Here is a 27,500-nt window from a genome sequence, read left to right on the forward strand (position 1 = left end):
ATACAGGACAGATAATATTACTGTCCTGATCACCTGCAGCACTGAGCTGTGTAATGAAATGCTCTCTGACTACAGGACAGGTAATATTACTGTCCTGATCACCTGCAGCACTGAGCTGTGTAATGAAATGCTCTCTGACTACAGGACAGGTAATATTACTGTCCTGATCACCTGCAGCACTGAGCTGTGTAATGAAATGCTCTCTGACTACAGGACAGGTAATATTACTGTCCTGATCACCTGCAGCACTGAGCTGTGTAATGAAATGCTCTCTGACTACAGGACAGATAATATTACTGTCCTGATCACCTGCAGCACTGAGCTGTGTAATGAAATGCTCTCTGACTACAGGACAGGTAATATTACTGTCCTGATCACCTGCAGCACTGAGCTGTGTAATGAAATGCTCTCTGACTACAGGACAGGTAATATTACTGTCCTGATCACCTGCAGCACTGAGCTGTGTAATGAAATGCTCTCTGACTACAGGACAGGTAATATTACTGTCCTGATCACCTGCAGCACTGAGCTGTGTAATGAAATGCTCTCTGACTACAGGACAGATAATATTACTGTCCTGATCACCTGCAGCACTGAGCTGTGTAATGAAATGCTCTCTGACTACAGGACAGGTAATATTACTGTCCTGATCACCTGCAGCACTGAGCTGTGTAATGAAATGCTCTCTGACTACAGGACAGGTAATATTACTGTCCTGATCACCTGCCAGCACTGAGCTGTGTAATGAAATGCTCTCTGACTACAGGACAGGTAATATTACTGTCCTGATCACCTGCAGCACTGAGCTGTGTAATGAAATGCTCTCTGACTACAGGACAGATAATATTACTGTCCTGATCACCTGCAGCACTGAGCTGTAGAAGCTGAATAAGGACAATTTTTTTTTTTTTTGGAATGAAATGCTCTCTGACTACAGGACAGGTAATATTACTGTCCTGATCACCTGCAGCACTGAGCTGTGTAATGAAATGCTCTCTGACTACTGGACAGGTAATATTACTGTCCTGATCACCTGCAGCACTGAGCTGTGTAATGAAATGCTCTCTGACTACAGGACAGGTAATATTACTGTCCTGATCACCTGCAGCACTGAGCTGTGTAATGAAATGCTCTCTGACTACAGGACAGGTAATATTACTGTCCTGATCACCTGCAGCACTGAGCTGTGTAATGAAATGCTCTCTGACTACAGGACAGATAATATTACTGTCCTGATCACCTGCAGCACTGAGCTGTGTAATGAAATGCTCTCTGACTACAGGACAGGTAATATTACTGTCCTGATCACCTGCAGCACTGAGCTGTGTAATGAAATGCTCTCTGACTACAGGACAGATAATATTACTGTCCTGATCACCTGCAGCACTGAGCTGTGTAATGAAATGCTCTCTGACTACAGGACAGGTAATATTACTGTCCTGATCACCTGCAGCACTGAGCTGTGTAATGAAATGCTCTCTGAACACTGGACAGGGAACAGAGTGGTGGAGGAGGGTGATGCTAAGGTCTAATACAGTGTTATTAAGAGAGTTGGTGTGACTATATTGGTATTGGTGTGACTATATTGGTGTGACTTTATTGAAATAACAAGAGAGAGGGTGTTGTGTTATGGAGTGGTGTCTGTCTGAATACAGGTGCTGAGGTGAGGGCTGAATTATACTGCACAGTGCATTACTGTGTGGTTGTACTGTGTAGTTGTACTGTGTAGTTGTATTGTGTGGTTGTACTGTGTGGTTGTACTGTGCAGTTGTACTGTGTTGTTGTACTGTGTGGTTGTATTGTGCAGTTGTACTGTGTAGTTGTATTGTGCAGTTGTACTGTGTAGTTGTACTGTGTAGTTGTACTGTGTGGTTGTACTGTGTGGTTGTACTGTGTAGTTGTACTGTGTAGTTGTACTGTGTGGTTGTACTGTGTGGTTGTACTGTGTGGTTGTACTGTGTAGTTGTACTGTGTAGTTGTACTGTGTGGTTGTACTGTGTGGTTGTACTGTGTAGTTGTACTGTGTGGTTGTACTGTGTAGTTGTACTGTGTAGTTGTACTGTGTGGTTGTACTGTGTAGTTGTACTGTGTGGTTGTACTGTGTAGTTGTACTGTGTAGTTGTACTGTGTGGTTGTACTGTGTAGTTGTACTGTGTGGTTGTACTGTGTAGTTGTACTGTGTGGTTGTACTGTGTAGTTGTACTGTTTAGTTGTACTGTGTAGTTGTACTGTGTGGTTGTACTGTGTAGTTGTACTGTGTGGTTGTACTGTGTAGTTGTACTGTGTGGTTGTACTGTGTAGTTGTACTGTGTGGTTGTACTGTGTAGTTGTACTGTGTAGTTGTACTGTGTAGTTGTACTGTGTAGTTGTACTGTGTGGTTGTACTGTGTAGTTGTACTGTGTAGTTGTACTGTGTAGTTGTACTGTGTGATTGTACTGTGTGGTTGTACTGTGTAGTTGTACTGTGTGGTTGTACTGTGTAGTTGTACTGTGTGGTTGTACTGTGTGGTTGTACTGTGTAGTTGTACTGTGTGGTTGTACTGTGTAGTTGTACTGTGTAGTTGCAGTGGAATAACAAGAGAGGGGTGAGTTGAGGGCTGAGCTGAGGGGTGTGGGTTCAGGGTTGATGCGTTTGGTGAGAGGTTAAAGGTGAATTAATACTCACGGCAGGACCAGGAGCTCCGATGACACCTTGAAGACCAGATGGACCAGGAGGACCCTGTTCACCACCACCGAGACAGAGAGGGTTAACAACAAGGACAGAGACAGAGTTAGTGACAGTGTCTTCACATGCTAAAGCGCCGAACATTTATCTGTGGTTACTTTTATGATTCTAAATGAGCTGTCACCAACAATGGACAACCTTAAGGTCATTTGAGGTGACAGCAGGGCTGGCCCTAGCGAGATTTGGTTGGGGGGTCCCCACCTCGCAGCAAAACATTTTAGTGCCCCCCCCCCCCCCCCACTGGACTGACAGTAGAGAGGAAAAGATTTAAAGTACATTCTCTGCAATTCCCCAAAAATGTCGCCATGGAGTTTAGAGAAAATGTAGCAGTGTTTTGTCTATTTAAAGCAATTTTTCTGTAATTCTAGACCTTTTGCTCTGGGGCAGAGCAATTTTTGTTTCCCCCATTTTAGAGCTAATTTCCTGCGATTATACACATTTTGACCTTGACTTACACCATGTTAATATGATATCTGAGTGAGGAGTGACTAACAAAATCAGTGAGGGCTCCTGGGCACATGCTCTGCGTGCCCGGTGGATATTCGGTCATGATTACTACAAGTTTAGATAGCTGGCCAGACAAATTTAGCAATCACATTTTTTGGGGGGCCGACATGGACTAATTGAGTGACTGTCAGTGACTGAAATAACATGACAAAAACTTCTGATGGAAAACCACATTTCGGAATTGCATATATGTTTTGGTCGGGGTCTCTGGGTGACTTCCTTGGATGATCCTTGGATGATTTCTCATCTTCTGCTCTGCACACCAGTACAGGTTTTTCTCTAGACATTTCCTACACAAGGAACATTTGATGAGAACTCACCTGTTCACCCTTGTCTGCTTTGCTTCCCTTCTGGCCAGGCTCACCAACCTCTCCCTGGGACAGAAACACACAACAACAGTTGTGATAATGATACCTATATACATTGTCTTTATACTGTATAGCGCTAAGGACTTAAAGACGCTTGAAGTCCTCATTTTATTTTAGCTCCTCATAAAATCATTTCTGCCTCGCTGTTTAGTCGAGTCCAATATTTTCCAACTGTCACCTTTACTGTGATTAGGTGGTAAATATTATTTGTGGAGATTTTAATTTGATTGGACAACAAAGACCCTGGGTTGGTGTTTGCAATTAATTGATTACTTGGCTCGGTCTATCCCTCTATTGGCACTCCCACTGTCACGCTAACGCTACGGAGGACGTGACAGGGATCTGAAATGTGTGATGGGTGTGTGTGTGTGTGTGTGTGTGTGTGTGTGTGTGTGTGTGTGTGTGTGTGTGTGCACGCACACGTGCATACAGCTGCCTCTGCTAAAACATTTTCACACCAATCCATCACCATAACTTAACATGTCATAGAAAGTCATCGACACAAATAATATCTGCAATGTAACACTCCTAACCCACATACTACACTACTGCACTATACTGCACAGTACTAAACTACTATACCATACTGCACAGTACTAAACTACTATACTATACTGCACAGTACTAAACTACTATACCATACTGCACAGTACTAAACTACTATACTATACTGCACAGTTAAACTACACTACTGCGCTATACTGTACAGTACTAAACTACACTACTGCACCATACTGCACAGTTAAACCACACTACTGCACTATACTGTAAAGTACTATACCACTAATACTACACCACTGCACTATACTGTACAGGTATACTACACCACTGCACTATACTGTACAGGTATACTACACTACTGCACTATACTGTACAGGTATACTACACTACTGCACTATACTGTAAAGTACTATGCCACTAATACTACACTACTGCACTATACTGTACAGGTAAACTACACTACTGCACCATACTGCACAGTTAAACCACACTACTGCACTATACTGTAAAGTACTATACCACTAATACTACACCACTGCACTATACTGTACAGGTATACTACACCACTGCACTATACTGTACAGGTATACTACACTACTGCACTATACTGTACAGGTATACTACACTACTGCACTATACTGTAAAGTACTATACCACTAATACTACACTACTGCACTATACTGTACAGGTATACTACACTACTGCACTATACTGTAAAGTACCATACCACTAATACTACACTACTGCACTATACTGTACAGTACTATACCAATATACTATACTACACTACTGAACTATACTGTACAGTACTACACCACTATACTATACTACACTACTGCACTATACTGTACAGTACTATACCACTATACTTAACTACACCACTGCATTATACTGTACAGTACTACACCACTGTAATATACTACTACACTATACGGTACAGTACTATACTGAAATACACTACTGCACTATACTGTATAGTACTATATTACTATACTATACTAGACTACTGCACAATACAGTACAGTATTATACTACTATACCATAATACAGTACATCACTGCACTATACTGTACGGTACTATACTAAAATACATTACTGCACTATATTGTACAGTACTATACTACTATACTAAACCACACCACTGCACTATACTGTGCAGTGCTATACCACATTACTGAACTATACTATACTACATTACTGCACTGTGCTGTACATTACTGTACTATATTACTTAACTATACTACTATACTATACTACCCTGCTGAGCTATACCGTACAGTATTATACTACATTACTGAACTATACTATCATACTATACTACCGAGCTAAGCTGTGCAGTATTATACCGCATTCCTGAACTATACTACAATACTACACTACACTACTACGTTGTACTGTACTATACTACAGTACTGCAATATACTATACAGCATTCCTGAACTGTAATGTATAGTACTGTTCCACATTACCGCACTGTGCTACTATACTATGCTACATTACTGCACCATACTGTACCACATTACTGAACTGTACTGTACATCACTATACTACATTACTGAACTATACCGCGCAGTACTATACTACATTACTGCACTATACTGTACAGTACTATACTACATTACTGCACTATATGGTACAGTACTATACTACATTACTGCACTATATTGTACAGTACTATACTACATTACTGCACTATATTGTACAGTACTATACTACATTACTGCACTATATGGTACAGTACTATACTACATTACTGCACTATATTGTACAGTACTATACTACATTACTGAACTATACCGCGCAGTACTATACTACATTACTGCACTATATTGTACAGTACTATACTACATATACTGTACAGTACTATACTACATTACTGCACTATATTGTACAGTACTATACTACATTACTGCACTATATTGTACAGTACTATACTACATATACTGTACAGTACTATACTGCATTACTGAACTATACTGTACAGTACTATACTACATTACTGCACTATATGGTACAGTACTATACTACATTACTGAACTATATTGTACAGTACTATACTACATTACTGAACTATACTGTACAGTACTATACTACATTACTGCACTATATTGTACAGTACTATACTACATTACTGCACTATATTGTACAGTACTATACTACATTACTGAACTATACTGTACAGTACTATACTACATTACTGCACTATATTGTACAGTACTATACTACATTACTGCACTATATTGTACAGTACTATACTACATTACTGCACTATATTGTACAGTACTATACTACATTACTGAACTATACTGTACAGTACTATACTACATTACTGCACTATATTGTACAGTACTATACTACATTACTGCACTATATTGTACAGTACTATACTACATTACTGCACTATATTGTACAGTACTATACTACATTACTGAACTATACTGTACAGTACTATACTACATTACTGCACTATATTGTACAGTACTATACTACATTACTGCACTATATTGTACAGTACTATACTACATTACTGAACTATACCGCGCAGTACTATACTACATTACTGCACTATATTGTACAGTACTATACTACATATACTGTACAGTACTATACTACATTACTGCACTATATGGTACAGTACTATACTACATTACTGAACTATATTGTACAGTACTATACTACATTACTGAACTATACTGTACAGTACTATACTACATTACTGAACTATACTGTACAGTACTATACTACATTACTGAACTATACTGCGCAGTACTATACTACATTACTGCACTATACTGTACCGTACTATACTACATTACTGCACTATACTGTACAGTACTATACTACATTACTGAACTATACTGTACAGTACTATACTACATTACTGCACTATACTGTACAGTACTATACTACATTACTGCACTATACTGTACCGTACTATACTACATTACTGCACTATACTGTACAGTACTATACTACATTACTGAACTATACTGTACAGTACTATACTACATTACTGCACTATATTGTACAGTACTATACTACATTACTGAACTATACTGTACAGTACTATACTACATTACTGCACTATATGGTACAGTACTATACTACATTACTGAACTATACCGCGCAGTACTATACTACATTACTGAACTATACTGTACAGTACTATACTACATTACTGCACTATACTGTACCGTACTATACTACATTACTGCACTATACTGTACAGTACTATACTACATTACTGCACTATATTGTACAGTACTATACTACATTACTGAACTATACTGTACAGTACTATACTACATTACTGAACTATACCGCGCAGTACTATACTACATTACTGCACTATATTGTACAGTACTATACTACATTACTGCACTATATTGTACAGTACTATACTACATTACTGCACTATATGGTACAGTACTATACTACATTACTGCACTATATTGTACAGTACTATACTACATTACTGCACTATATTGTACAGTACTATACTACATTACTGCACTATATTGTACAGTACTATACTACATTACTGCACTATATGGTACAGTACTATACTACATTACTGAACTATATGGTACAGTACTATACTACATTACTGAACTATATTGTACAGTACTATACTACATTACTGAACTATACTGTACCGTACTATACTACATTACTGCACTATACTGTACAGTACTATACTACATTACTGCACTATATGGTACAGTAATAAATATGCCATGTAGCAGATGCTTTTATCCAAAATGACTTAAAAGTCATCCATGCATATATGTTTCCAGCGGCAATTGAACCCACGATCCAGGTGTTGCAAGCTCCATGCTCAACCAATGGAGCCACAGAGGACCGTGTACTGTATTACCTTGTCCCTGTCCTCTCCAGGGGGCCCACAGAGGACCGTCTACAGTATTACCTTGTCCCTGTCCTCTCTAGGGGGGCCACAGAGGACCGTGTACTGTATTACCTTGTCCCTGTCCTCTCCAGGGGGGCCACAGAGGATCGTCTACAGTATTACCTTGTCCCTGTCCTCTCTAGGGGGGCCACAGAGGACCGTGTACTGTATTACCTTGTCCCTGTCCTCTCCAGGGAGCCACAGAGGACCGTCTACAGTATTACCTTGTCTCCGTCCTCTCCAGGGGGGCCACAGAGGATCGTCTACAGTATTACCTTGTCTCCGTCCTCTCCAGGGGGGCCACAGAGGATCGTCTACAGTATTACCTTGTCTCCGTCCTCTCCAGGGGGGCCACAGAGGATCGTCTACAGTATTACCTTGTCTCCGTCCTCTCCAGGGGGGCCACAGAGGATCGTCTACAGTATTACCTTGTCTCCGTCCTCTCCAGGGGGGCCACAGAGGACCATCTACAGTATTACCTTGTCTCCGTCCTCTCCAGGGGGGCCTTGGGGGCCTGCAGGGCCAGGAAGACCAACAGGACCTTGGATACCGTCACGACCAGCTGGTCCCACGGGGCCTTTCTCTCCCTGTGGGGACAGGGGAGAACGAGTCAACATGTGGCCATAATAGACAAGAACATCTCTTATCCTTCATCCTCTGATAGTAACACGACCAGATACAGTAAAAGAGTTTGCAATATTAAAAGGTAGATATTGAAGATATATGTCCAGGTGTGTGTGTGTGTGTGTACTCACCGGGCCTCCCTTCTCTCCGGCTGGTCCAGGACCTCCTTGAGGTCCGGTGCGTCCTGAAAGACCGATGGCACCTCCGGGACCGGCAGCACCTCTCTCTCCTGGAGAACCCTACCAAGCCAACAAAGACATCACAAGATCAACATGAGGTGATCTTCACCTTCATCACCATCATCATCATCATCAACAGGAGCCGATCTTCTAGCACCTTTGAGTGAGTGTCTTTCGGGTTTTATTCCAATACACAAGCATACTATTTAGACTGAAGGTAATGTATCGGGCATTATAAGTGGTATGTTAGTGTAACGGACATCAACTTGCTTTGCGTTTAGTGCTTTCTCCTGATTCGGCTCACACCGACGCTCGAACCCAGGACCTCTGCTCTGCTAGCACACGTGACCGCCCTCGCGAAGCGTCTTACCAGTCAAGTTAAAAAATTCTGCCAGAGCAAGTGTCAACACTTCAATCTGAGGAGTAAGTTTCACGCATTCCCATGTGCAGTAGTTTGGGATATTGGAACGAAGGCAAAGACTCAAAGTAGGATTATATTCCAAACTTAGACTGGAACTAATGACATCAAACGGAGACACTCTTTCGGCACCTCAGGTGTGAGTCAGTGTTTCCATTCAAAATGTCAGACAAAACCCCTCCATTAATACAGGATTCTTTGAAGCTTTACCCTATTGACATTCCTCTACCAGAGACTGTGAGTGTGTTTCTTCTGTATTTTAATGGGGTCACACACGGTCCAGTCCAATTCTCTTCCAGCCCTAAAAGCACCAACGGGGGTAGAAAATATACTCATTTCGAACCCCTTTTTTTATCCTTCTGAAATGGTAGGTCTTTGTTAAGATACTAGTAACCCCCCCAAAAAACTTTAACATTTGACCAGGATTTCTGTGTTAATATGGAGGAATGAAAAATAATTCATATTTTGTATACTAGTGGAGCGCAGGCGGCTAAGCTGAAAATGTCAACTCAATAGTCCACTTTGTGACAAAAGCACCAAATTTGGCACAGAGGTTGATTTGTCAGAGCGGTTGATTTGGGCAGAGAGGTATATACCCTGAAAAGATGTGAAGACACCCCCAGATTTGGCTCCTAGGAGGTGAGGCAACCACTACGACTCAAAAATAACAACAACAAAAAAACGTAAATACATATCTAGCTTGCAGTCAATGTCTCTAAACAAATAGTAGAGTCTCATATTTCAGATGCTGAGTTAATAGTCAAAGGTACAGCTAACAGTCTGAAGGCACCAGCGACCATATCGCCCATATCGGTAGCCATACTTGTATGTCAGATTAGCTGAAAATCGCCAATTTCTCAGCCTCTGAGTATCACAGAAACACTTTGAATTAATTACAAACAAATGTTCATAACAAGTAGCTATGGATGAAATCGATCCAAATATCTGTCAAAAACATGAAAAATAGACAAAAACATGAACTTCGAAACATCAAATTTGACTATAAATTTGTGAACATTTCAAAATACATGCATATACAGTGTCAGTCAAAAGTTTGGACACACCTACTCATTCTGTTTTTCTTTATTTTTACTATTTTCTACATAGTAGAATAATAGTGAAGACATCAACACTATGAAATAGTTTTAGGAAACTAGGCGTACGTCGAGGGTCACTACTTCCCAGGAGAGCAATTTGAACGTAAACTTTTTTTCCTTTATTAAAATGAGTTTTTTGGGGGGCAGAAATGCCTTCTGGAACATGTGAACTTTCATGTGCCTTAATAACAAACTTGTATGCCATCTGTAAATATGAATGAAGACAGCCACTCCAGACAGCCACTCCACTCCAGACAGCCACTCCACACCAGACAGCCACTCCACTCCAGACAGCCACTCCACTCCAGACAGCCACTCCACTCCAGACAGCCACTCCACTCCAGACAGCCACTCCAGACAGCCACTCCACTCCAGACAGCCACTCCACTCCAGACAGCCACTCCACTCCAGACAGCCACTCCACTCCACTCCAGACAGCCACTCCACTCCAGACAGCCACTCCACTCCAGACAGCCACTCCACTCCAGACAGCCACTCCACACCAGACAGCCACTCCACACCAGACAGCCACTCCACTCCAGACAGCCACTCCACACCAGACAGCCACTCCAGACAGCCACTCCACTCCAGACAGCCACTCCACTCCAGACAGCCACTCCACACCAGACAGCCACTCCACTCCAGACAGCCACTCCAGACAGCCACTCCAGACAGCCACTCCAGACAGCCACTCCAGACAGCCACTCCAGACAGCCACTCCACACCAGACAGCCACTCCACACCAGACAGCCACTCCACTCCAGACAGCCACTCCAGACAGCCACTCCAGACAGCCACTCCAGACAGCCACTCCAGACAGCCACTCCAGACAGAGACCAGCCCCCAGTTTCTAGCTGACGGTCATAAACCACCTGCCCAGCCTACCAGACTACCAGGCTATAATCAGACCTCATTATGGACCAACCACCTGCCCTGCCTACCAGCCTACCAGGCTATAATCAGACCTCATTATGGACCAACCACCTGCCCTGCCTACCAGCCTACCAGGCTATAATCAGACCTCATTATGGACCAACCATCTGCCCTGCCTACCAGCCTACCAGGCTATAATCAGACCTCATTATGGACCAACCACCTGCCCTGCCTACCAGGCTATAATCAGACCTCATTATGGACCAACCACCTGCCCTGCCTACCAGCCTACCAGGCTATAATCAGACCTCATTATGGACCAACCATCTGCCCTGCCTACCAGCCTACCAGGCTATAATCAGACCTCATTATGGACCAACCACCTGCCCTGCCTACCAGCCTACCAGGCTATAATCAGACCTCATTATGGACCAACCACCTGCCCTGCCTACCAGCCTACCAGGCTATAATCAAACCTCATTATTGACCAACCACCTGCCCTGCCTACCAGCCTACCAGGCTATAATCAGACCTCATTATGGACCAACCACCTGCCCTGCCTACCAGCCTACCAGGCTATAATCAGACCTCATTATGGACCAACCACCTGCCCTGCCTACCCGACTACCAGGCTATAATCAGACCTCATTATGGACCAACCACCTGCTCTGCCTACCAGGCTATAATCAGACCTCATTATGGACCAACCACCTGCCCTGCCTACCAGGCTATAATCAGACCTCATTATGGACCAACCACCTGCTTAACCTCTTCAATTCTCTAAAAGTGTTGCTCCAAGTCTCTGTGGGGCGTAAAGCGATGGCGTAACCATGGTAACGTCATACTTACGTTGGGACCTTGGGCACCCTGTGGTCCTTCGCCTCCCTTCAAACCAGCTGGACCCTGGATGGAGAGAACGAGAGAGGAGGGGAGGGTTAGACTTTTAACCATGTGTGTCTGGAAGACAGAAAGAAAAGGTGTTGCTGGGCATATGCATACGTGTGTGTGTGTGTGTGTGTGTGTGTGTGTGTGTGTGTGTGTGTGTGTGTGTGTGTGTGTGTGTGTGTGTGTGTGTGTGTGTGTGTGTGTGTGTGTGTGTGTGTGTGTGTGTGTGTGTGTGTGTGTGTGTGTGTGTGTGTATTCATCTTTACTCTGCCACGGTGTGTTATAATCCTGGAAGAACCCTCTCAACTGGGCACCAAAATTGTAAAAAAAAGTCATTGGTTCCAAATATTGGGGAAGATGCCAGAGCCAAGGATGATGTTAAAGAGTTTAAGTTTAGCCAATTGGAATTTCTGGTCTGTATATTTTATTATTTCATTTAGGATACCATCAACACCACAGGCCTTTTTGATTCTAAGATTTGTATTTGATCATGTATATGTTTTTTGCTGTTTGTTCTTTGTTATAGAGCCAAATAGATTGGAGAAGTGGTTTATCCATACATATCCGTTTTGGATAGATAACTCTTTGTGTTATTGTTTGTTTAGAGTTTTCCAATTATCCCAGAAGTGGTTAGATTCTATGGATTCTTCAATTACATTGAGCTGATTTCTGACGTGCTGTTCCTTCTATTGCCGTAGTGTATTTCTGTATTGTTTTAGTGATTCACCATAGTTTTTCTGGGTATTCTGTTTTTGGTTGGATAGGTGTGTGTGTTGTGTGTGTGTGTGTGTGTGTGTGTGTGTGTGTGTGTGTGTGTGTGTGTGTGTGTGTTGTGTGTGTGTTGTGTGTGATAGCTGTTTGGAGCTGGGTGTATCTGTAGGGTGGGAGCTCTGTCTTACGTTAGCCCCAGGAAGACCTCTCTGTCCAGCGAAGCCCCTGAGCCCGGCTGGGCCAACCTTTCCAGATGTACCCATAGGACCTGGGTCACCCTGGAGGAAAGATGGGAGAAACAGGTGAGACAGAATACAAGGTCATATCATGAAATACGTAGTCTGTCAATTGCTGTAGGTGCAGCATTGTCTGTATGTATTATACTGTATCTGCATTGTCTGTATGTATTATACTGTATCTGCATTGTCTGTATGTATTATACTGTATCTACATTGTCTGTATGTATTATACTGTATCTGCATTGTCTGTATGTATTATACTGTATCTGCATTGTCTGTATGTATTATACTGTATCTGTATTGTCTGATTGTATTATACTGTATCTACATTGTCTGTATGTATTATACTGTATCTGCATTGTCTGTATGTATTATACTGTATCTGCATTGTCTGTATGTATTATACTGTATCTGCATTGTCTGTATGTATTATACTATATCTGCATTGTCTGTATGTATTATACTGTATCTGCATTGTCTGTATGTATTATACTGTATCTGCATTGTCTGTATGTATTATACTGTATCTGCATTGTCCGTATGTATTATACTGTATCTGCATTGTCTGTATGTATTATACTGTATCTGCATTGTCTGTATGTATTATACTGTATCTGCATTGTCTGTATGTATTATACTGTATCTGTATTGTCTGTATGTATTATACTGTATCTGCATTGTCTGTATGTATTATACTGTATCTGCATTGTCTGTATGTATTATACTGTATCTGCATTGTCTGTATGTATTATACTGTATCTGCATTGTCTGTATGTATTATACTGTATCTGTATGTATTATACTGTATCTACATTGGTTTTAGTAATAACAGACACTTGATCTTGACAAGCAACATGGAATGAAACGTCTGAATACGTCTGTCAAGTGACTCTGGATAAGAGAGTCTGTTAAATGACTCACTACTGTAGTGGCTCTGGATCAGAGAGTCTGTTTAATGACTCAAATGGAAATGAAATTCAAGTACAGAATAATAGACCAGTGACTGTTAATTGGATTGGCACCACTTTTCTACCTCTCTCACTTCACCAAACCACTCCAGTCTCTCTGTTATATTCCTGGGCCAAGATAATCCTGAGCCAAGATAATCAAGTTAAGAGGACGTCAATTTACTGTTCCTTTCTTTGTTTGTTCTCAGCTTAAATCATAGAGGTTAGGTTTACTGTACTGAGTGCTGCAGCAGTCATGCAATCTTCATTACTCTCTCTCTCTCTGTCTCTCACTCTGTCTCTCTCTCTGTCTCTCTCTCTCTCTCTCTCTCTCTCTCTCTCTCTGTCTCTCTCTTTCTCTCTCTCTCTGTCTCTGTCTCTCGCTCTCTCTCCCTTCTCTCTCTCTCTCTCTCTCTCTCTCTCTCTCTTCTCTCTCTTCTCTCTCTCTTCTTTTCTCTTCTCTTCTCTCTCTCATCCTAAGAGTCTGTGCCACCTACTCCATATTCACACTTTGAATGTCAATCTAATAATTATCGTCTTCAAGTACATTTTAGAAGCCATATGAAAAGAGGTTCTTGGAAAATAACCTGTTGCTTTTTTCCTCTCCAAGAGATGGATTCTCATTATTTAGTCAATTGGGGGTCATCGGTGTGCTATTAGGTTTCCATGACAACAGTAAAGTTTGTTGATTGTTCTTGTGCTGGCATTTCAATAGACAGACAAAACCCATTTACTACGAATGGTATGTTCTTGCCCTGGTCTTGTGCTTTGGCCGGGTGAGACCATTGTCGAGTCATAGGGGAATTTGTTTACCTTTCCTCCTTCTTTCCCAGCAGATCCAGGTAAACCTTGCTCTCCGGGGGGTCCAGGGGAACCAGGGTGTCCTCTCTCTCCGATGCCGCCGGTCTCTCCTGTTGGTCCCTGTCAGACAGACAAAACACCAGCGGTTTGATCAAACCCGCAGGGATTGTTGAAAGACGGGACAATCTCGAAGTAATGTAACGGAATCGTAAAATTCAACTGACTGGATTTATGTCAGACACCATAAAATGCATTTCATTTTTACAATCATTGTCCAACAAGTGTTTAAAGGCCTTGATAGTTGAATTCTAACATTAGATTATTCAAATATGTCATATAAATCTCCAAACTTATTTTTCTTTTGATTTATAGTGTTATTATTAAATGTTCCAAGGCTAATGTTGCTTCGGTTTAACACAGCAAACATTTCAATAGTTTAAGCATATATTGCAGAACAATGATTCAAATATAGATATATATTTTTTTAAATAATTTACCAGATGCTTTAATTCAAAGCGACTTATAGTCATGCGTGTATATATTTTGTACGTGTGGGTGGTCCCAGGAATCGAACCCACTCTCTTTCTATTGCAAGAAACATGCTCTACAGAAGACCACCGTTTCATGTTTATGTTTATTAGCGGCCATGTTTGAACCTTACCTGGGGTCCGACAACACCTCCAGGCCCAGGTGGGCCAGTCTTTCCCTGGAAACCTGTCTCTCCTCTCTGCCCAGGGTGACCAGGCAGTCCGTCTTTACCCGGGGGGCCCTGAGGGAGATGAGATGGACAGGGTTCAGCTAGTAGGGACCACGTGGTTGAAGTAGAACGATAACTATGTACTATTGTACTTTGTACCATCAACAATTTTAAAGTAGAGGGGAGATGTTAAGATACTTAGGTCTTGGGAAGGGTACTTACGTTAGGGCCCTTAGGTCTTGGGAAGGGTACTTACGTTAGGGCCCTTAGGTTCTGGGAAGGGTACTTACGTTAGGGCCCTTAGGTTCTGGGAAGGGTACTTACGTTAGGGCCCTTAGGTCTTGGGAAGGGTACTTACGTTAGGGCCCTTAGGTCTTGGGAAGGGTACTTACGTTAGGGCCCTTAGGTTCTGGGAAGGGTACTTACATTAGGGCCCTTAGGTTCTGGGAAGGGTACTTACATTAGGGCCCTTAGGTTCTGGGAAGGGTACTTACGTTAGGGCCCGTAGGTTCTAGGAAGGGTACTTACGTTAGGGCCCTTAGGTTCTGGGAAGGGTACTTACATTAGGGCCCTTAGGTCCTGGGAAGCCGGCTGGCCCCTGGGGTCCTTGAGGTCCCTGAGATAAAAGAAGAAGATGATGAACTTTAGAAAACCATAACCCTCATCACACGTGACCCCCCCCCCCCATTGGGCTCTTTCACAAACAAATCAAAAACATCTCAGTGATTTGTATCTCATAAGGGAAGTTGGTCAAAGACAATGCCCTTTTATTATAAGGATTGACTGGAAATAAACACAGACTAGAACTCACTCTCTCTCCTGGTCCACCTGGAGGCCCGTCATTACCTGATGTTCCCTGAGGAGGCAGCAGATAGAGAGACACAGTCAGATACAGAGATACCTACAGAGGCAGTCAGGTAAAATAGCAGTACTGGGCTAGGTTCTAAAATACAACTTAAATTGGGACTCGGACTATGAGAAGGACCGTCTGTAGAAGTGGGTTTTAAGGCCAGTTTAAAAAAATAATAATTGATGATTAAAATATGAACCTTGAGTTAGAGACGGATATAAACTGACCTTAGCACCTGGCTTTCCAGTTGGTCCCCTGGCACCTCTTCCACCACGGGGACCCTAGATTACAGGAACACAGAGAAGACCAATCATCTAGCAACTCAGAGAAAGTGTTGCGTTAGAGAGAAAATAGACTGTGGATCGACTGATCGATGAGTTATCAGGTAACTACCGTTGGGCCACGTTGTCCCCTGGGTCCGGATTTACCAGCGATACCCTGCAATACACACACAACCACAAAATAGTTGTTTTATTCATGAGACCCGAGGGTTCTAAGCACAAACATTCTAATGTTATACTGTCATAGAAAGAAAACGGAACATTCTAATGTCATAGTGTCATAGAAAGAAAACGGAACATTCTAATGTCATAGTGTCATAGAAAGAAAACGGAACATTCTAATGTTATACTGTCATAGAAAGAAAACGGAACATTCTAATGTCATAGTGTCATAGTAAGAAAACGGAACATTCTAATGTCATAGAAAGAAAACGGAACATTCTAATGTCATAGTGTCATAGAAAGAAAACGGAACATTCTAATGTTATACTGTCATAGAAAGAAAACGGAACATTCTAATGTTATACTGTCATAGAAAGAAAACGGAACATTCTAATGTTATACTGTCATAGAAAGAAAACGGAACATTCTAATGTCATAGTGTCATAGTAAGAAAACGGAACATTCTAATGTCATAGAAAGAAAACGGAACATTCTAATGTCATAGTGTCATAGAAAGAAAACGGAACATTCTAATGTTATACTGTCATAGAAAGAAAACGGCATCGTTCTATAGTTAAATATATTGACAAAAAACCTTTGCAAACAGTAATTATAGATTCATCTATTCACACAGATAAAGTTCAGACCTCCAAGAAAGTCTTAAAGTCATTCAAACATTCTACAGCTCAGAGAAGACAAGACTCCTCCGCTGCTCCGTGGGGTTAGAGTCTGAGTCAGAGCTACACCTTTCAGAGAAATAGAGAATCAAATCAGAGCAAGCGGTAAGCAGATTCCCACATTACCCAGAGGCACTTGACAGCCTGACCTGCCTGTCAACTCTGGCGATATTGGCTCCTGAGGTGTCTAGGGTGCTGTGTCCCAAACGGCTCCCTATTCCCTATGTAGTGCACTACTATACTGTAGCACACTCAAATGTAGTGCCCTACATAGGGAATAGCGTGCTATTTGGGACGCAAACTAGGTGTCCACTCTTCACTCTTCACTGTCTGTTTGAGAGGGAAGCAGCTTGTTTCAGCAATTCTCTTTCCCTCTCTTATTTCCTCCAATGCCTCTCTCTCCTCCATCCCCCTCCTGTTCCCCATCTCACCCTCCACCCCTCCCCTTCCCTTCCCTTCCCCACCTCACCCTCCACCCTTCCCCTTCTCACCCTCCACCCTTCCCCTTCCCCACCTCACCCTCCACCCCTCCCCTTCCCCACCCCTCCCCTTCCCCATCTCACCCTCCACCCCTCCACTTCCCCACCTCACCCTCCACCCCACCCCTTCCCCACCCGTCAACTTCCCCACCTCATCCTCCATTTTGATAGTTCTTCTTGTCTTTACTGTCCTACTTTACTTTGACAGTAGTTATTCTTGTCTCTCCTTGGAGTTTAAGGACTATAGCTTCACAAGAGTTCTTCAGACAGATTCAGAAGGTGAAGAGAGATATAGATTGTCCAGATTCAGACTGGTGTCATCGAGGGCGAAGAGAGATATAGATTGTCCAGATTCAGACTGGTGTCATCGAGGGCGAATTGTGATACTCCAGAGTGCCAGAGAAGTCTTTGAAGGGCCTCCCGAGTGTCTCAGCGTTCTAAGACACTGAGTGGCTCAGCGGTCTAAGACACTGAGTGGCTCAGCGGTCTAAGACACTGGAGTCCCATAGGATGGTGCACAATTGGCCCAGCGTCGTCCGGGTTAGGGGAGGGTTTGGTCGGGCGGCGGGGGGGCTTTACTTGGCTCATCGCGCTCTAATGACTCCTTGTGGCGGGCCGAGCGCTTGCAGGCTGACTCCGTTTGTCAGTTGAATGGTGTTTCCTCTGACACATTGGTGCGGCTGGCTTCCAGGTTTAGCCGGCGGCTGTTAAGAAGCGCGGCTTGGCAGGTCATGTTTCGGAGGACGCATGTCTCGACCATTTGCCTCTCCCGAGCCCATTGGGGAGTTGCAGTGATGAGACAAGATCGTAATCATGAAATAGGGGGGGGTAATAATAATTGAAAAGAAGGTATTAAGTAATGTAGTGATCTAGAGAGCCTCACCCTTCCTCCTTTTTCTCCGTTGGAGCCGGGGAATCCAGGGAAGCCATTGGAGCCCTGTGAAACGGACAGAGAGATGGTTAGAGAGTTGAAGATCTCTGCATTTCCTGTAGCCTCTGCTCTTTCTATCCGAGTCCCAAGAGAGAATTTTTGATTTGATTTATTAGGATCCTCATTTAGCCAACGCAACAGCTAGTCTTACTGGAGTCCTACAAATATCGAAAAAGACATTACAGACAAAATACTTTTGACATACATTGTAAAACATTACTATGTAGTGTGTGTGCATCTATCAGTTCCACATACATGTCAGAACATACACACAACAAGTAGGTCACATGGGGGAGAGGCGTTGTGCCGTGAGGTGTTGCTTTATTTGTGTTTTGAAACCAGGTTTGCTGTTCCCTTGCGCTATATGAGATGGCTCCTGGCTCTGTATAATACTATATGTTTCCTTGAATTTGTTTCTGGATCTGGGGACTGTGAAAAGACCCCTGGTGGCATGTCTGGTGGGGTTAGTGTGTGTGTCAGAGCTGTGTGTAAGTTGACTATGCAAACAATTTGGAATTTCCAACACATTCATGTTTCTTATAAAAAGAAGAAGTGATGCAGTCAGTCTCTCCTCAACTCTTAGCCAAGAGAGACCGGCATGCATAGTATTTATATCAGCCCTCTGTTTACGACGGGCGGTATCTGACTTGGTGGCTGTGGTATCTGACTTGGTGGCTGTGGAATCTGACTTGGTGGCTGTGGTATCTAGTGACAACCCAACATAAGAGAGATACGCTGGGAGGGTAAAGCAAATAGACAACGGAGGGGAAAACTCTGTCTCCTGTTGGATACACATCAGACATTTAGCTGCCTACTACTGATGGCCACGCCAGTCAAATAGATGACGAAGGCTCAATGTGGCATGACAATCCCCATGTTGGATACATTATTATTAAAACAAATTTTATTTAACTCTTTGTTGTCTCAGTCAATTTATCACCAGGTAAGTTGACTGAGACAACATTCTGATTTACAGCAACGTCCGTGGGGAATAGTCACAGGGGAGAGGAGAGGGGGGGGGGGGGGGGGGGGGGGGGGGTGAGCCGAAGAAGGAATCCAGAGGAGCTTACCAATGTCGCTTCCCTTCAAGAAGCATTGACAATACAGACAAAATAAGAAACAACGTTAGAGTTTATGTGCTTCATTTACACACAGAGCAAAGTGTCTACTTGAAATGGCAGAAGGGTTTACGTATGTGTATGTCCATCTGTCTGCCTGTGTATGTGTAGACTAAACCCATTCCGTCAGACAGCAGGAAAAACAGTGGAACGTGGAGAGAGAGAGACAGTGAAAAGGACCTCTGTGGATTAACTGTTTTCTTTACTAGTAAACTGAATGATTAGGAGTGAAGAGGAGAGGATGAGAGGAGAGGATGAGAGGAGTAGAGGAGAGGATGAGAGGAGTAGAGGAGAGGATGAGAGGAGTAGAGGAGAGGATGAGAGGAGTAGAGGAGAGGATGAGAGGTGTAGAGGAGAGGAGGAGGAAGAGGATGAGGAGTAGAGGAGAGGATGAGAGGAGTAGAGGAGAGGAGTAGAGGAGAGGATGAGAGGAGTAGAGGAGTAGAGGAGAGGAGTAGAGGAGAGGAGTAGAGGAGAGGATGAGGAGTAGAGGAGAGGATGAGAGGAGTAGATGAGAGGGGGAGAGCACCGTAACATCACTGTAATATCACTGTAATACCATGCTGTAATATCACTGTAATATCACTGTAACATCACTGTAATATCACTGTAACATCACTGTAATATAACTGTAATATCACTGTAATATCACTGTAACATCACTGTAACATCACTGTAACATCACTGTAACATCACTGTAACATCACTGTAACATCACTGTAACATCACTGTAACATCACTGTAACATCACTGTAACATCACTGTAATATCACTGTAATATAACTGTAATATAACTGTAATACCACTGTAATACCACTGTAATACCACTGTAATATCACTGTAACAGCACTGTAACATCACTGTAATATCACTGTAACATCACTGTAACATCACTGTAATATCACTGTAACATCACTGTAATATCACTGTAATATAACTGTACTATAACTGTAATACCACTGTAATATCACTGTAACAGCACTGTAATATAACTGTAATATCACTGTAACATAACTGTAACATCACTGTAATATCACTGTAATATCACTGTAACATAACTGTAACATCACTGTAACATCACTGTAATATCACTGTAACATCACTGTAACATCACTGTAATATCACTGTAACAGCACTGTAATATAACTGTAATATCACTGTAATATCACTGTAATATCACTGTAATATCACTGTAACAGCACTGTAATATAACTGTAATATCACTGTAATATCACTGTAATATCACTGTAACATCACTGTAATATCATGTTGTGATACGTACATATACAACTGATCATAAAGGCCCAGTGCAGTCAAAAACGTGATTTCCTGTGTTTTATATATATTTCAGTAACATATAGAGAGAGATAGGTGGTAGAGTCAGTAACACAGAGAGATATACAAACACAGAGAGAGATACCACAGTCAGTTTTGTGCTGTTATCACATACCTTAGGTCCTTGTCTTCCTGGGTAGCCGGGTAATCCGGGGACACCAAGTTTACCCTAAACAACGTAAAATAGGGTTACAATAAGCAGACTGGCTTGTGAAAACACATCAAGATAGTGACGATAGTGATACAGAGGTATTAATGAGTACCTTCTCTCCAGCAGACCCGATGGGGCCGGCCTCTCCGTTGGGGCCTGATCGACCTTTGGGGCCCTCAGGTCCGTCTTCACCTCTGGCTCCTAGGACACCGAGCTCTCCCTTGTCTCCCTTGATGCCCATGTCTCCTTTGAAACCTGGAAAACCGTCCTCTCCCTGAAACACAGAAGAAGAAAAATAATCTTCAATAACGGGCAAGATAAGTTCAAAGGGTCCTCTGAATCACTTTAAAACATAAAAAAAAAAAAGTATTTTCAAAAAAGTATTACATCATACATAAATACCTGTATTAAATATACTGTACATATTTTCTGCGTTGATTTCACATGAGCATCAAGGCATAAATTGCTTCCACTGTAAACTTGAATGATAGACGTGGACATCTAGTGGTGATATGATGAAATTGCAGTGACTGAATATAGAGATATACTGCCATCTGGTGGTCAGACCTCAGAATGCAGTTTGCCAGTGTTTACATAGAGGCTCTTGTCACAGGATTTCACAAACTTGGTCTTCAGGGGGTGCACGTTTTGGTTTTGTTGTCCTAACACTACACAGCTGATTCAAAGCTTGATGATTAGATGACTATGTCTAGTGTTAGGGGTCCCGAGAGGTGAGTTCGGGAAAACCCTGCTCTCTCATGTCACACTTCCCATCTTACCTAGGGTCTATTGTAGTCGTCACTTACTGCAACTAAGCAGTGGAGAGATATCAAGATCCTTCTACAGCATGTACGTAAAGCGTTTGTTCATTTCTAACTTTGTTATAAGCCTTTTTTTTGGCATTACGTTGAAAACAGCAGACCCAAAATAGAAAGGTCGTTTTTTTTTTTTTTTTTAAAGGAAATCTTATCGTCCTGCTCCCGCGTCTAAAAACAGCCGGGTTCATCAGCCTTTTGCTGACTCAACAGGAAAATCGACCAATGAGGCAGATGAAGCTGAAAAACGTCTAGAAGTTTAGAGCAGCCGGCGATAACAACGGCAATCAATCTACTTTTAGATCACATTTGCTACTGTTACCTGTAGACTTTGGCGTTACGCTAACGCTAGTTAGCATTGGCTCGCAAAAAAAAAGACCTCTATCTTCAGTCATACTGCATGCAGAGACATTAAAACGGTATCTACAAGTTCATCTGACTCTAGGTATGTAGCACAAAGACTTAAATGCCAGAATCTTGCAATATACCTTTCATGTTTTACACCCCATTACTACTTAACGAGCTGAAGCCTTTCAAGCCAATTGGCATTTAAGGGGTTTTCCACTAGATCTGCCTGCCTGCTAAAAAAAAAGCTGGAGGAAAAGTTTTCCTCTTACCACTGACTCAGGGTCAGGTATTAGCTCATCCCTCTAACGGTTAAGGTTAAGATTATGACGTTTGGGGCCAATCTGATCCTAGATCTGTGGTTGAGAACCACGTTCTACCTCTAACACAAATACGAGGCGGACATATTGTTGTTGTTTACCTTTTCTCCGCCGCCGCCTTTCAGACCTCTGACACCCTCGGCACCCTGTAGGAGGAAACAGAGGATGAATACGATGGTTCAAGAATATATCATTGACCAATGTGGAGTTGACTTCTGCTGTTGCGTTGTTGTGGTGGGTGTTTATGTACTTCTTATGAATTCAATCAATCAATACATTCATTCATTAACCAATCAATCAATTCATAAATCATGTAAATATCAATTTTAACAGTAAGGTCAAAGGGTGTGACCCTTGAAGGTCGTTACCTTGACACCTCGTGAGCCAGGGTAGCCAATAGAACCCTGAGGACCAGGATGACCCTACGTGACGTGAAAAAAAACAAGACAAAAACAGTATGGTTAGTTGGTGATCGAGATCAGGTAAGGTATGAATGGTAAGGTATCAACGGTAAGGTATGAATGGTAAGGTATGAATGGTAAGGTATTAATAGTAAGGTATGAGTGGTAAGGTATTACTGGTAAGGTATGAATGGTAAGGTATGAATGGTAAGGTATTAATAGTAAGGTATGAGTGGTAAGGTATTACTGGTAAGGTATGAATGGTAAGGTATGAATGGTAAGGTATGAATGGTAAGGTATTAATAGTAAGGTATGAATGGTAAGGTATGAATTGTAAGGTATGAATGGTAAGGTATCAACGGTAAGGTATGAATGGTAAGGTATGAATGGTAAGGTATCAACGGTAAGGTATGAATGGTAAGGTATGAATGGTAAGGTATCAACGGTAAGGTATGAATGGTAAGGTATGAATGGTAAGGTATCAACGGTAAGGTATGAATGGTAAGGTATGAAAGGTAAGGTATCAACGGTAAGGTATGAATGGTAAGGTATGAATGGTAAGGTATGAATGGTAAGGAATGAATGGTAAGGTATCAACGGTAAGGTATGAATGGTAAGGTATGAATGGTAAGGTATTAATAGTAAGGTATGAATGGTAAGGTATTACTGGTAAGGTATGAATGGTAAGGTATGAATGGTAAGGTATGAATGGCAAGGTATTACTGGTAAGGTATGAATGGTAAGGTATGAATGTTAAGGTATGAATGGTAAGGTATGAATGGTAAGGTATTACTGGTAAGGCTTGAATGGTAAGGTATCAATAGTAAGGTATGAATGGTAAGGTATCAACGGTAAGGCTTGAATGGTAAGGTATCAATAGTAAGGTATGAATGGTAAGGTATTAATGGTAAGGTATGAATGGTAAGGTATGAATGGTAAGGTATGAATGTTAAGGTATGAATGGTAAGGTATAAATGGTAAGGTATGAATGGTAAGGTATGAATGGTAAGGTATGAATGGTAAGGTATGAATGGTAAGGCTTGAATGGTAAGGTATCAATAGTAAGGTATGAATGGTAAGGTATTAATGGTAAGGTATTAATAGTAAGGTATGAATGGTAAGGTATGAATGGTAAGGTATTACTGGTAAGGTATGAATGGTAAGGTATGAATGGTAAGGTATCAACGGAAAGGTATTACTGGTAAGGCTTGAATGGTAAGGTATCAATAGTAAGGTATGAATGGTAAGGTATTAATGGTAAGGTATTAATAGTAAGGTATGAATGGTAAGGTATTACTGGTAAGGTATGACTGGTAAGGTATGAATGGTAAGGTATGAATGGTAAGGTATGAATGTTAAGGTATGAATGGTAAGGTATTAATAGTAAGGTATGAATGGTAAGGTATTAATAGTAAGGTATGAATGGTAAGGTATGAATGGTAAGTTATGAATGGTAAGGTATGAATAGTAAGGTATGAATGTTAAGGTATTAATAGTAAGGTAAGTACGGTAAGGTATTAATAGTAAGGTATGAATGGTAAGGTATGAATGGTAAGGTATCAACGGTAAGGTATGAATGGTAAGGTATAAATGGTAAGGTATCAACGGTAAGGTATGAATGGTAAGGTATGAATGGTAAGGTATCAACAGTAAGGTATGAATGGTAAGGTATGAATGGTAAGGTATCAACGGTAAGGTATGAATGGTAAGGTATGAATGGTAAGGTATGAATGGTAAGGTATGAATGGTAAGGTATGAATGGTAAGGTATGAATGGTAAGGTATTAATAGTAAGGTATGAATGGTAAGGTATGAATGGTAAGGTATGAATGGTAAGGTATGAATGGTAAGGTATGAATGGTAAGGTGTGAATGTTAAGGTATTACTGGTAAGGTATGAATGGTAAGGTATGAATGGTAAGGTATGAATGGTAAGGTATGAATGGTAAGGTATGAATGGTAAGGTATGAATAGTAAGGTATGAATGGTAAGGTATGAATGGTAAGGTATGAATGGTAAGGTATGAATGGTAAGGTATGAATGGTAAGGTATGAATAGTAAGGTATTAATAGTAAGGTATGAATGGTAAGGTATTAATAGTAAGTTATGAATGGTAAGGTATGAATGGTAAGGTATGAATGGTAAGGTATGAATTGTAAGGTATGAATAGTAAGGTATGAATGGTAAGGTATTAATAGTAAGGTATGAATGGTAAGGTATTAATAGTAAGGTATGAATGGTAAGGTATTAATAGTAAGGTATGAATGGTAAGGTATTAATAGTAAGGTATGAATAGTAAGGTATGAATGGTAAGGTATGAATGGTAAGGTATGAATAGTAAGGTATGAATGGTAAGGTATTAATAGTAAGGTATGAATGGTAAGGTATGAATTGTAAGGTATGAATGGTAAGGTATGAATAGTAAGGTATTAATAGTAAGGTATGAATGGTAAGGTATTAATAGTAAGGTATGAATGGTAAGGTATGAATGGTAAGGTATGAATAGTAAGGTATGAATGGTAAGGTATGAATGGTAAGGTATCAACAGTAAGGTATGAATGGTAAGGTATGAATGGTAAGGTATCAACGGTAACGTATGAATGGTAAGGTATGAATGGTAAGGTATGAATGGTAAGGTATGAATGGTAAGGTATGAATGGTAAGGTATGAATAGTAAGGTATGAATGGTAAGGTATTAATAGTAAGGTATGAATGGTAAGGTATGAATGGTAAGGTATGAATGGTAAGGTATGAATGGTAAGGTGTGAATGTTAAGGTATTACTGGTAAGGTATGAATGGTAAGGTATGAATGGTAAGGCATGAATGGTAAGGTATGAATGGTAAGGTATGAATGGTAAGGTATGAATAGTAAGGTATGAATGGTAAGGTATGAATGGTAAGGTATGAATGGTAAGGTATGAATTGTAAGGTATGAATGGTAAGGTATGAATAGTAAGGTATGAATAGTAAGGTATGAATGGTAAGGTATTAATAGTAAGTTATGAATGGTAAGGTATGAATGGTAAGGTATGAATGGTAAGGTATGAATGGTAAGGTATGAATAGTAAGGTATGAATGGTAAGGTATTAATAGTAAGGTATGAATGGTAAGGTATTAATAGTAAGGTATGAATGGTAAGGTATTAATAGTAAGGTATGAATGGTAAGGTATTAATAGTAAGGTATGAATAGTAAGGTATGAATGGTAAGGTATGAATGGTAAGGTATGAATAGTAAGGTATGAATGGTAAGGTATTAATAGTAAGGTATGAATGGTAAGGTATGAATTGTAAGGTATGAATGGTAAGGTATGAATAGTAAGGTATTAATAGTAAGGTATGAATGGTAAGGTATTAATAGTAAGGTATGAATGGTAAGGTATGAATGGTAAGGTATGAATGGTAAGGTATGAATGGTAAGGTATGAATGGTAAGGTATGAATAGTAAGGTATGAATGGTAAGGTATTAATAGTAAGGTATGAATGGTAAGGTATTAATAGTAAGGTATGAATGGTAAGGTATTAATAGTAAGGTATGAATGGTAAGGTATGAATGTTAAGATATGAATGGTAAGGTATGAATGGTAAGGTATGAATGTTAAGGTATTAATAGTAAGGTATGAATGGTAAGGTATGAATGGTAAGGTATGAATGGTAAGGTATGAATGGTAAGGTATGAATGGTAAGGTATGAATCAAATAAATGAAACCAGACTTACGACGCCTCCTTTCATTCCTGGAGGACCCTCCTTCCCTGGGTGACCCTGGAAGAAACATTGGGGTCAGATAACTGTATTATATGGCATTATTAACATACTACTAGACTAAAACTATAGTAAAACTACTACTGTAGTACTACTATACTTCAACTATATGATATGGCATTATTTACTATATGATATCTACTATACTGGTAATACATATACACATATACATATATATATATAAAACACTGCATTTTCGACTCGCGTCAGGGCCAATTTTTGCATTTTAGCTTATCCTAACCCTTTACCCAACCTTAACCTAATTATCCTAACCCTTTACCCAACCTTAACCTAATTATCCTAACCCTTTACCCAACCTTAACCTAATTATCCTAACCCTTTACCCAACCTTAACCTAATTATCCTAACCTTCTACGTATGTTCTCCTAACCTGCT

General features: G+C 41.1%; 1 protein-coding gene across 1 annotated transcript in view; it reads right to left on the bottom strand.

Annotated features, from left to right (window-relative positions):
* The window catches only part of LOC120019924 (collagen alpha-1(XI) chain-like), a 198,359-nt gene that overhangs the window by 50,327 nt on the left and 120,532 nt on the right, over positions 1-27,500 (bottom strand). Inside the window, exons 26-43 of the mRNA XM_038963335.1 lie at positions 27,060-27,104; positions 23,312-23,365; positions 23,045-23,089; positions 21,576-21,737; positions 21,428-21,481; positions 18,812-18,865; positions 16,723-16,767; positions 16,557-16,610; positions 16,291-16,335; positions 16,042-16,095; positions 15,444-15,551; positions 14,795-14,902; positions 12,984-13,073; positions 12,049-12,102; positions 8,764-8,871; positions 8,488-8,595; positions 3,553-3,606; positions 2,666-2,719 (exon numbers count right to left, since the gene is read on the bottom strand). Coding sequence (XP_038819263.1) covers positions 2,666-2,719; positions 3,553-3,606; positions 8,488-8,595; positions 8,764-8,871; positions 12,049-12,102; positions 12,984-13,073; positions 14,795-14,902; positions 15,444-15,551; positions 16,042-16,095; positions 16,291-16,335; positions 16,557-16,610; positions 16,723-16,767; positions 18,812-18,865; positions 21,428-21,481; positions 21,576-21,737; positions 23,045-23,089; positions 23,312-23,365; positions 27,060-27,104 — 1,296 coding nt within the window. The remainder of the gene's footprint in view (positions 1-2,665; positions 2,720-3,552; positions 3,607-8,487; positions 8,596-8,763; positions 8,872-12,048; positions 12,103-12,983; positions 13,074-14,794; positions 14,903-15,443; positions 15,552-16,041; positions 16,096-16,290; positions 16,336-16,556; positions 16,611-16,722; positions 16,768-18,811; positions 18,866-21,427; positions 21,482-21,575; positions 21,738-23,044; positions 23,090-23,311; positions 23,366-27,059; positions 27,105-27,500) is intronic.

This window comes from Salvelinus namaycush, chromosome 25 (genome assembly GCF_016432855.1).
Source record: "Salvelinus namaycush isolate Seneca chromosome 25, SaNama_1.0, whole genome shotgun sequence".
NCBI lineage: Eukaryota > Metazoa > Chordata > Actinopteri > Salmoniformes > Salmonidae > Salvelinus > Salvelinus namaycush.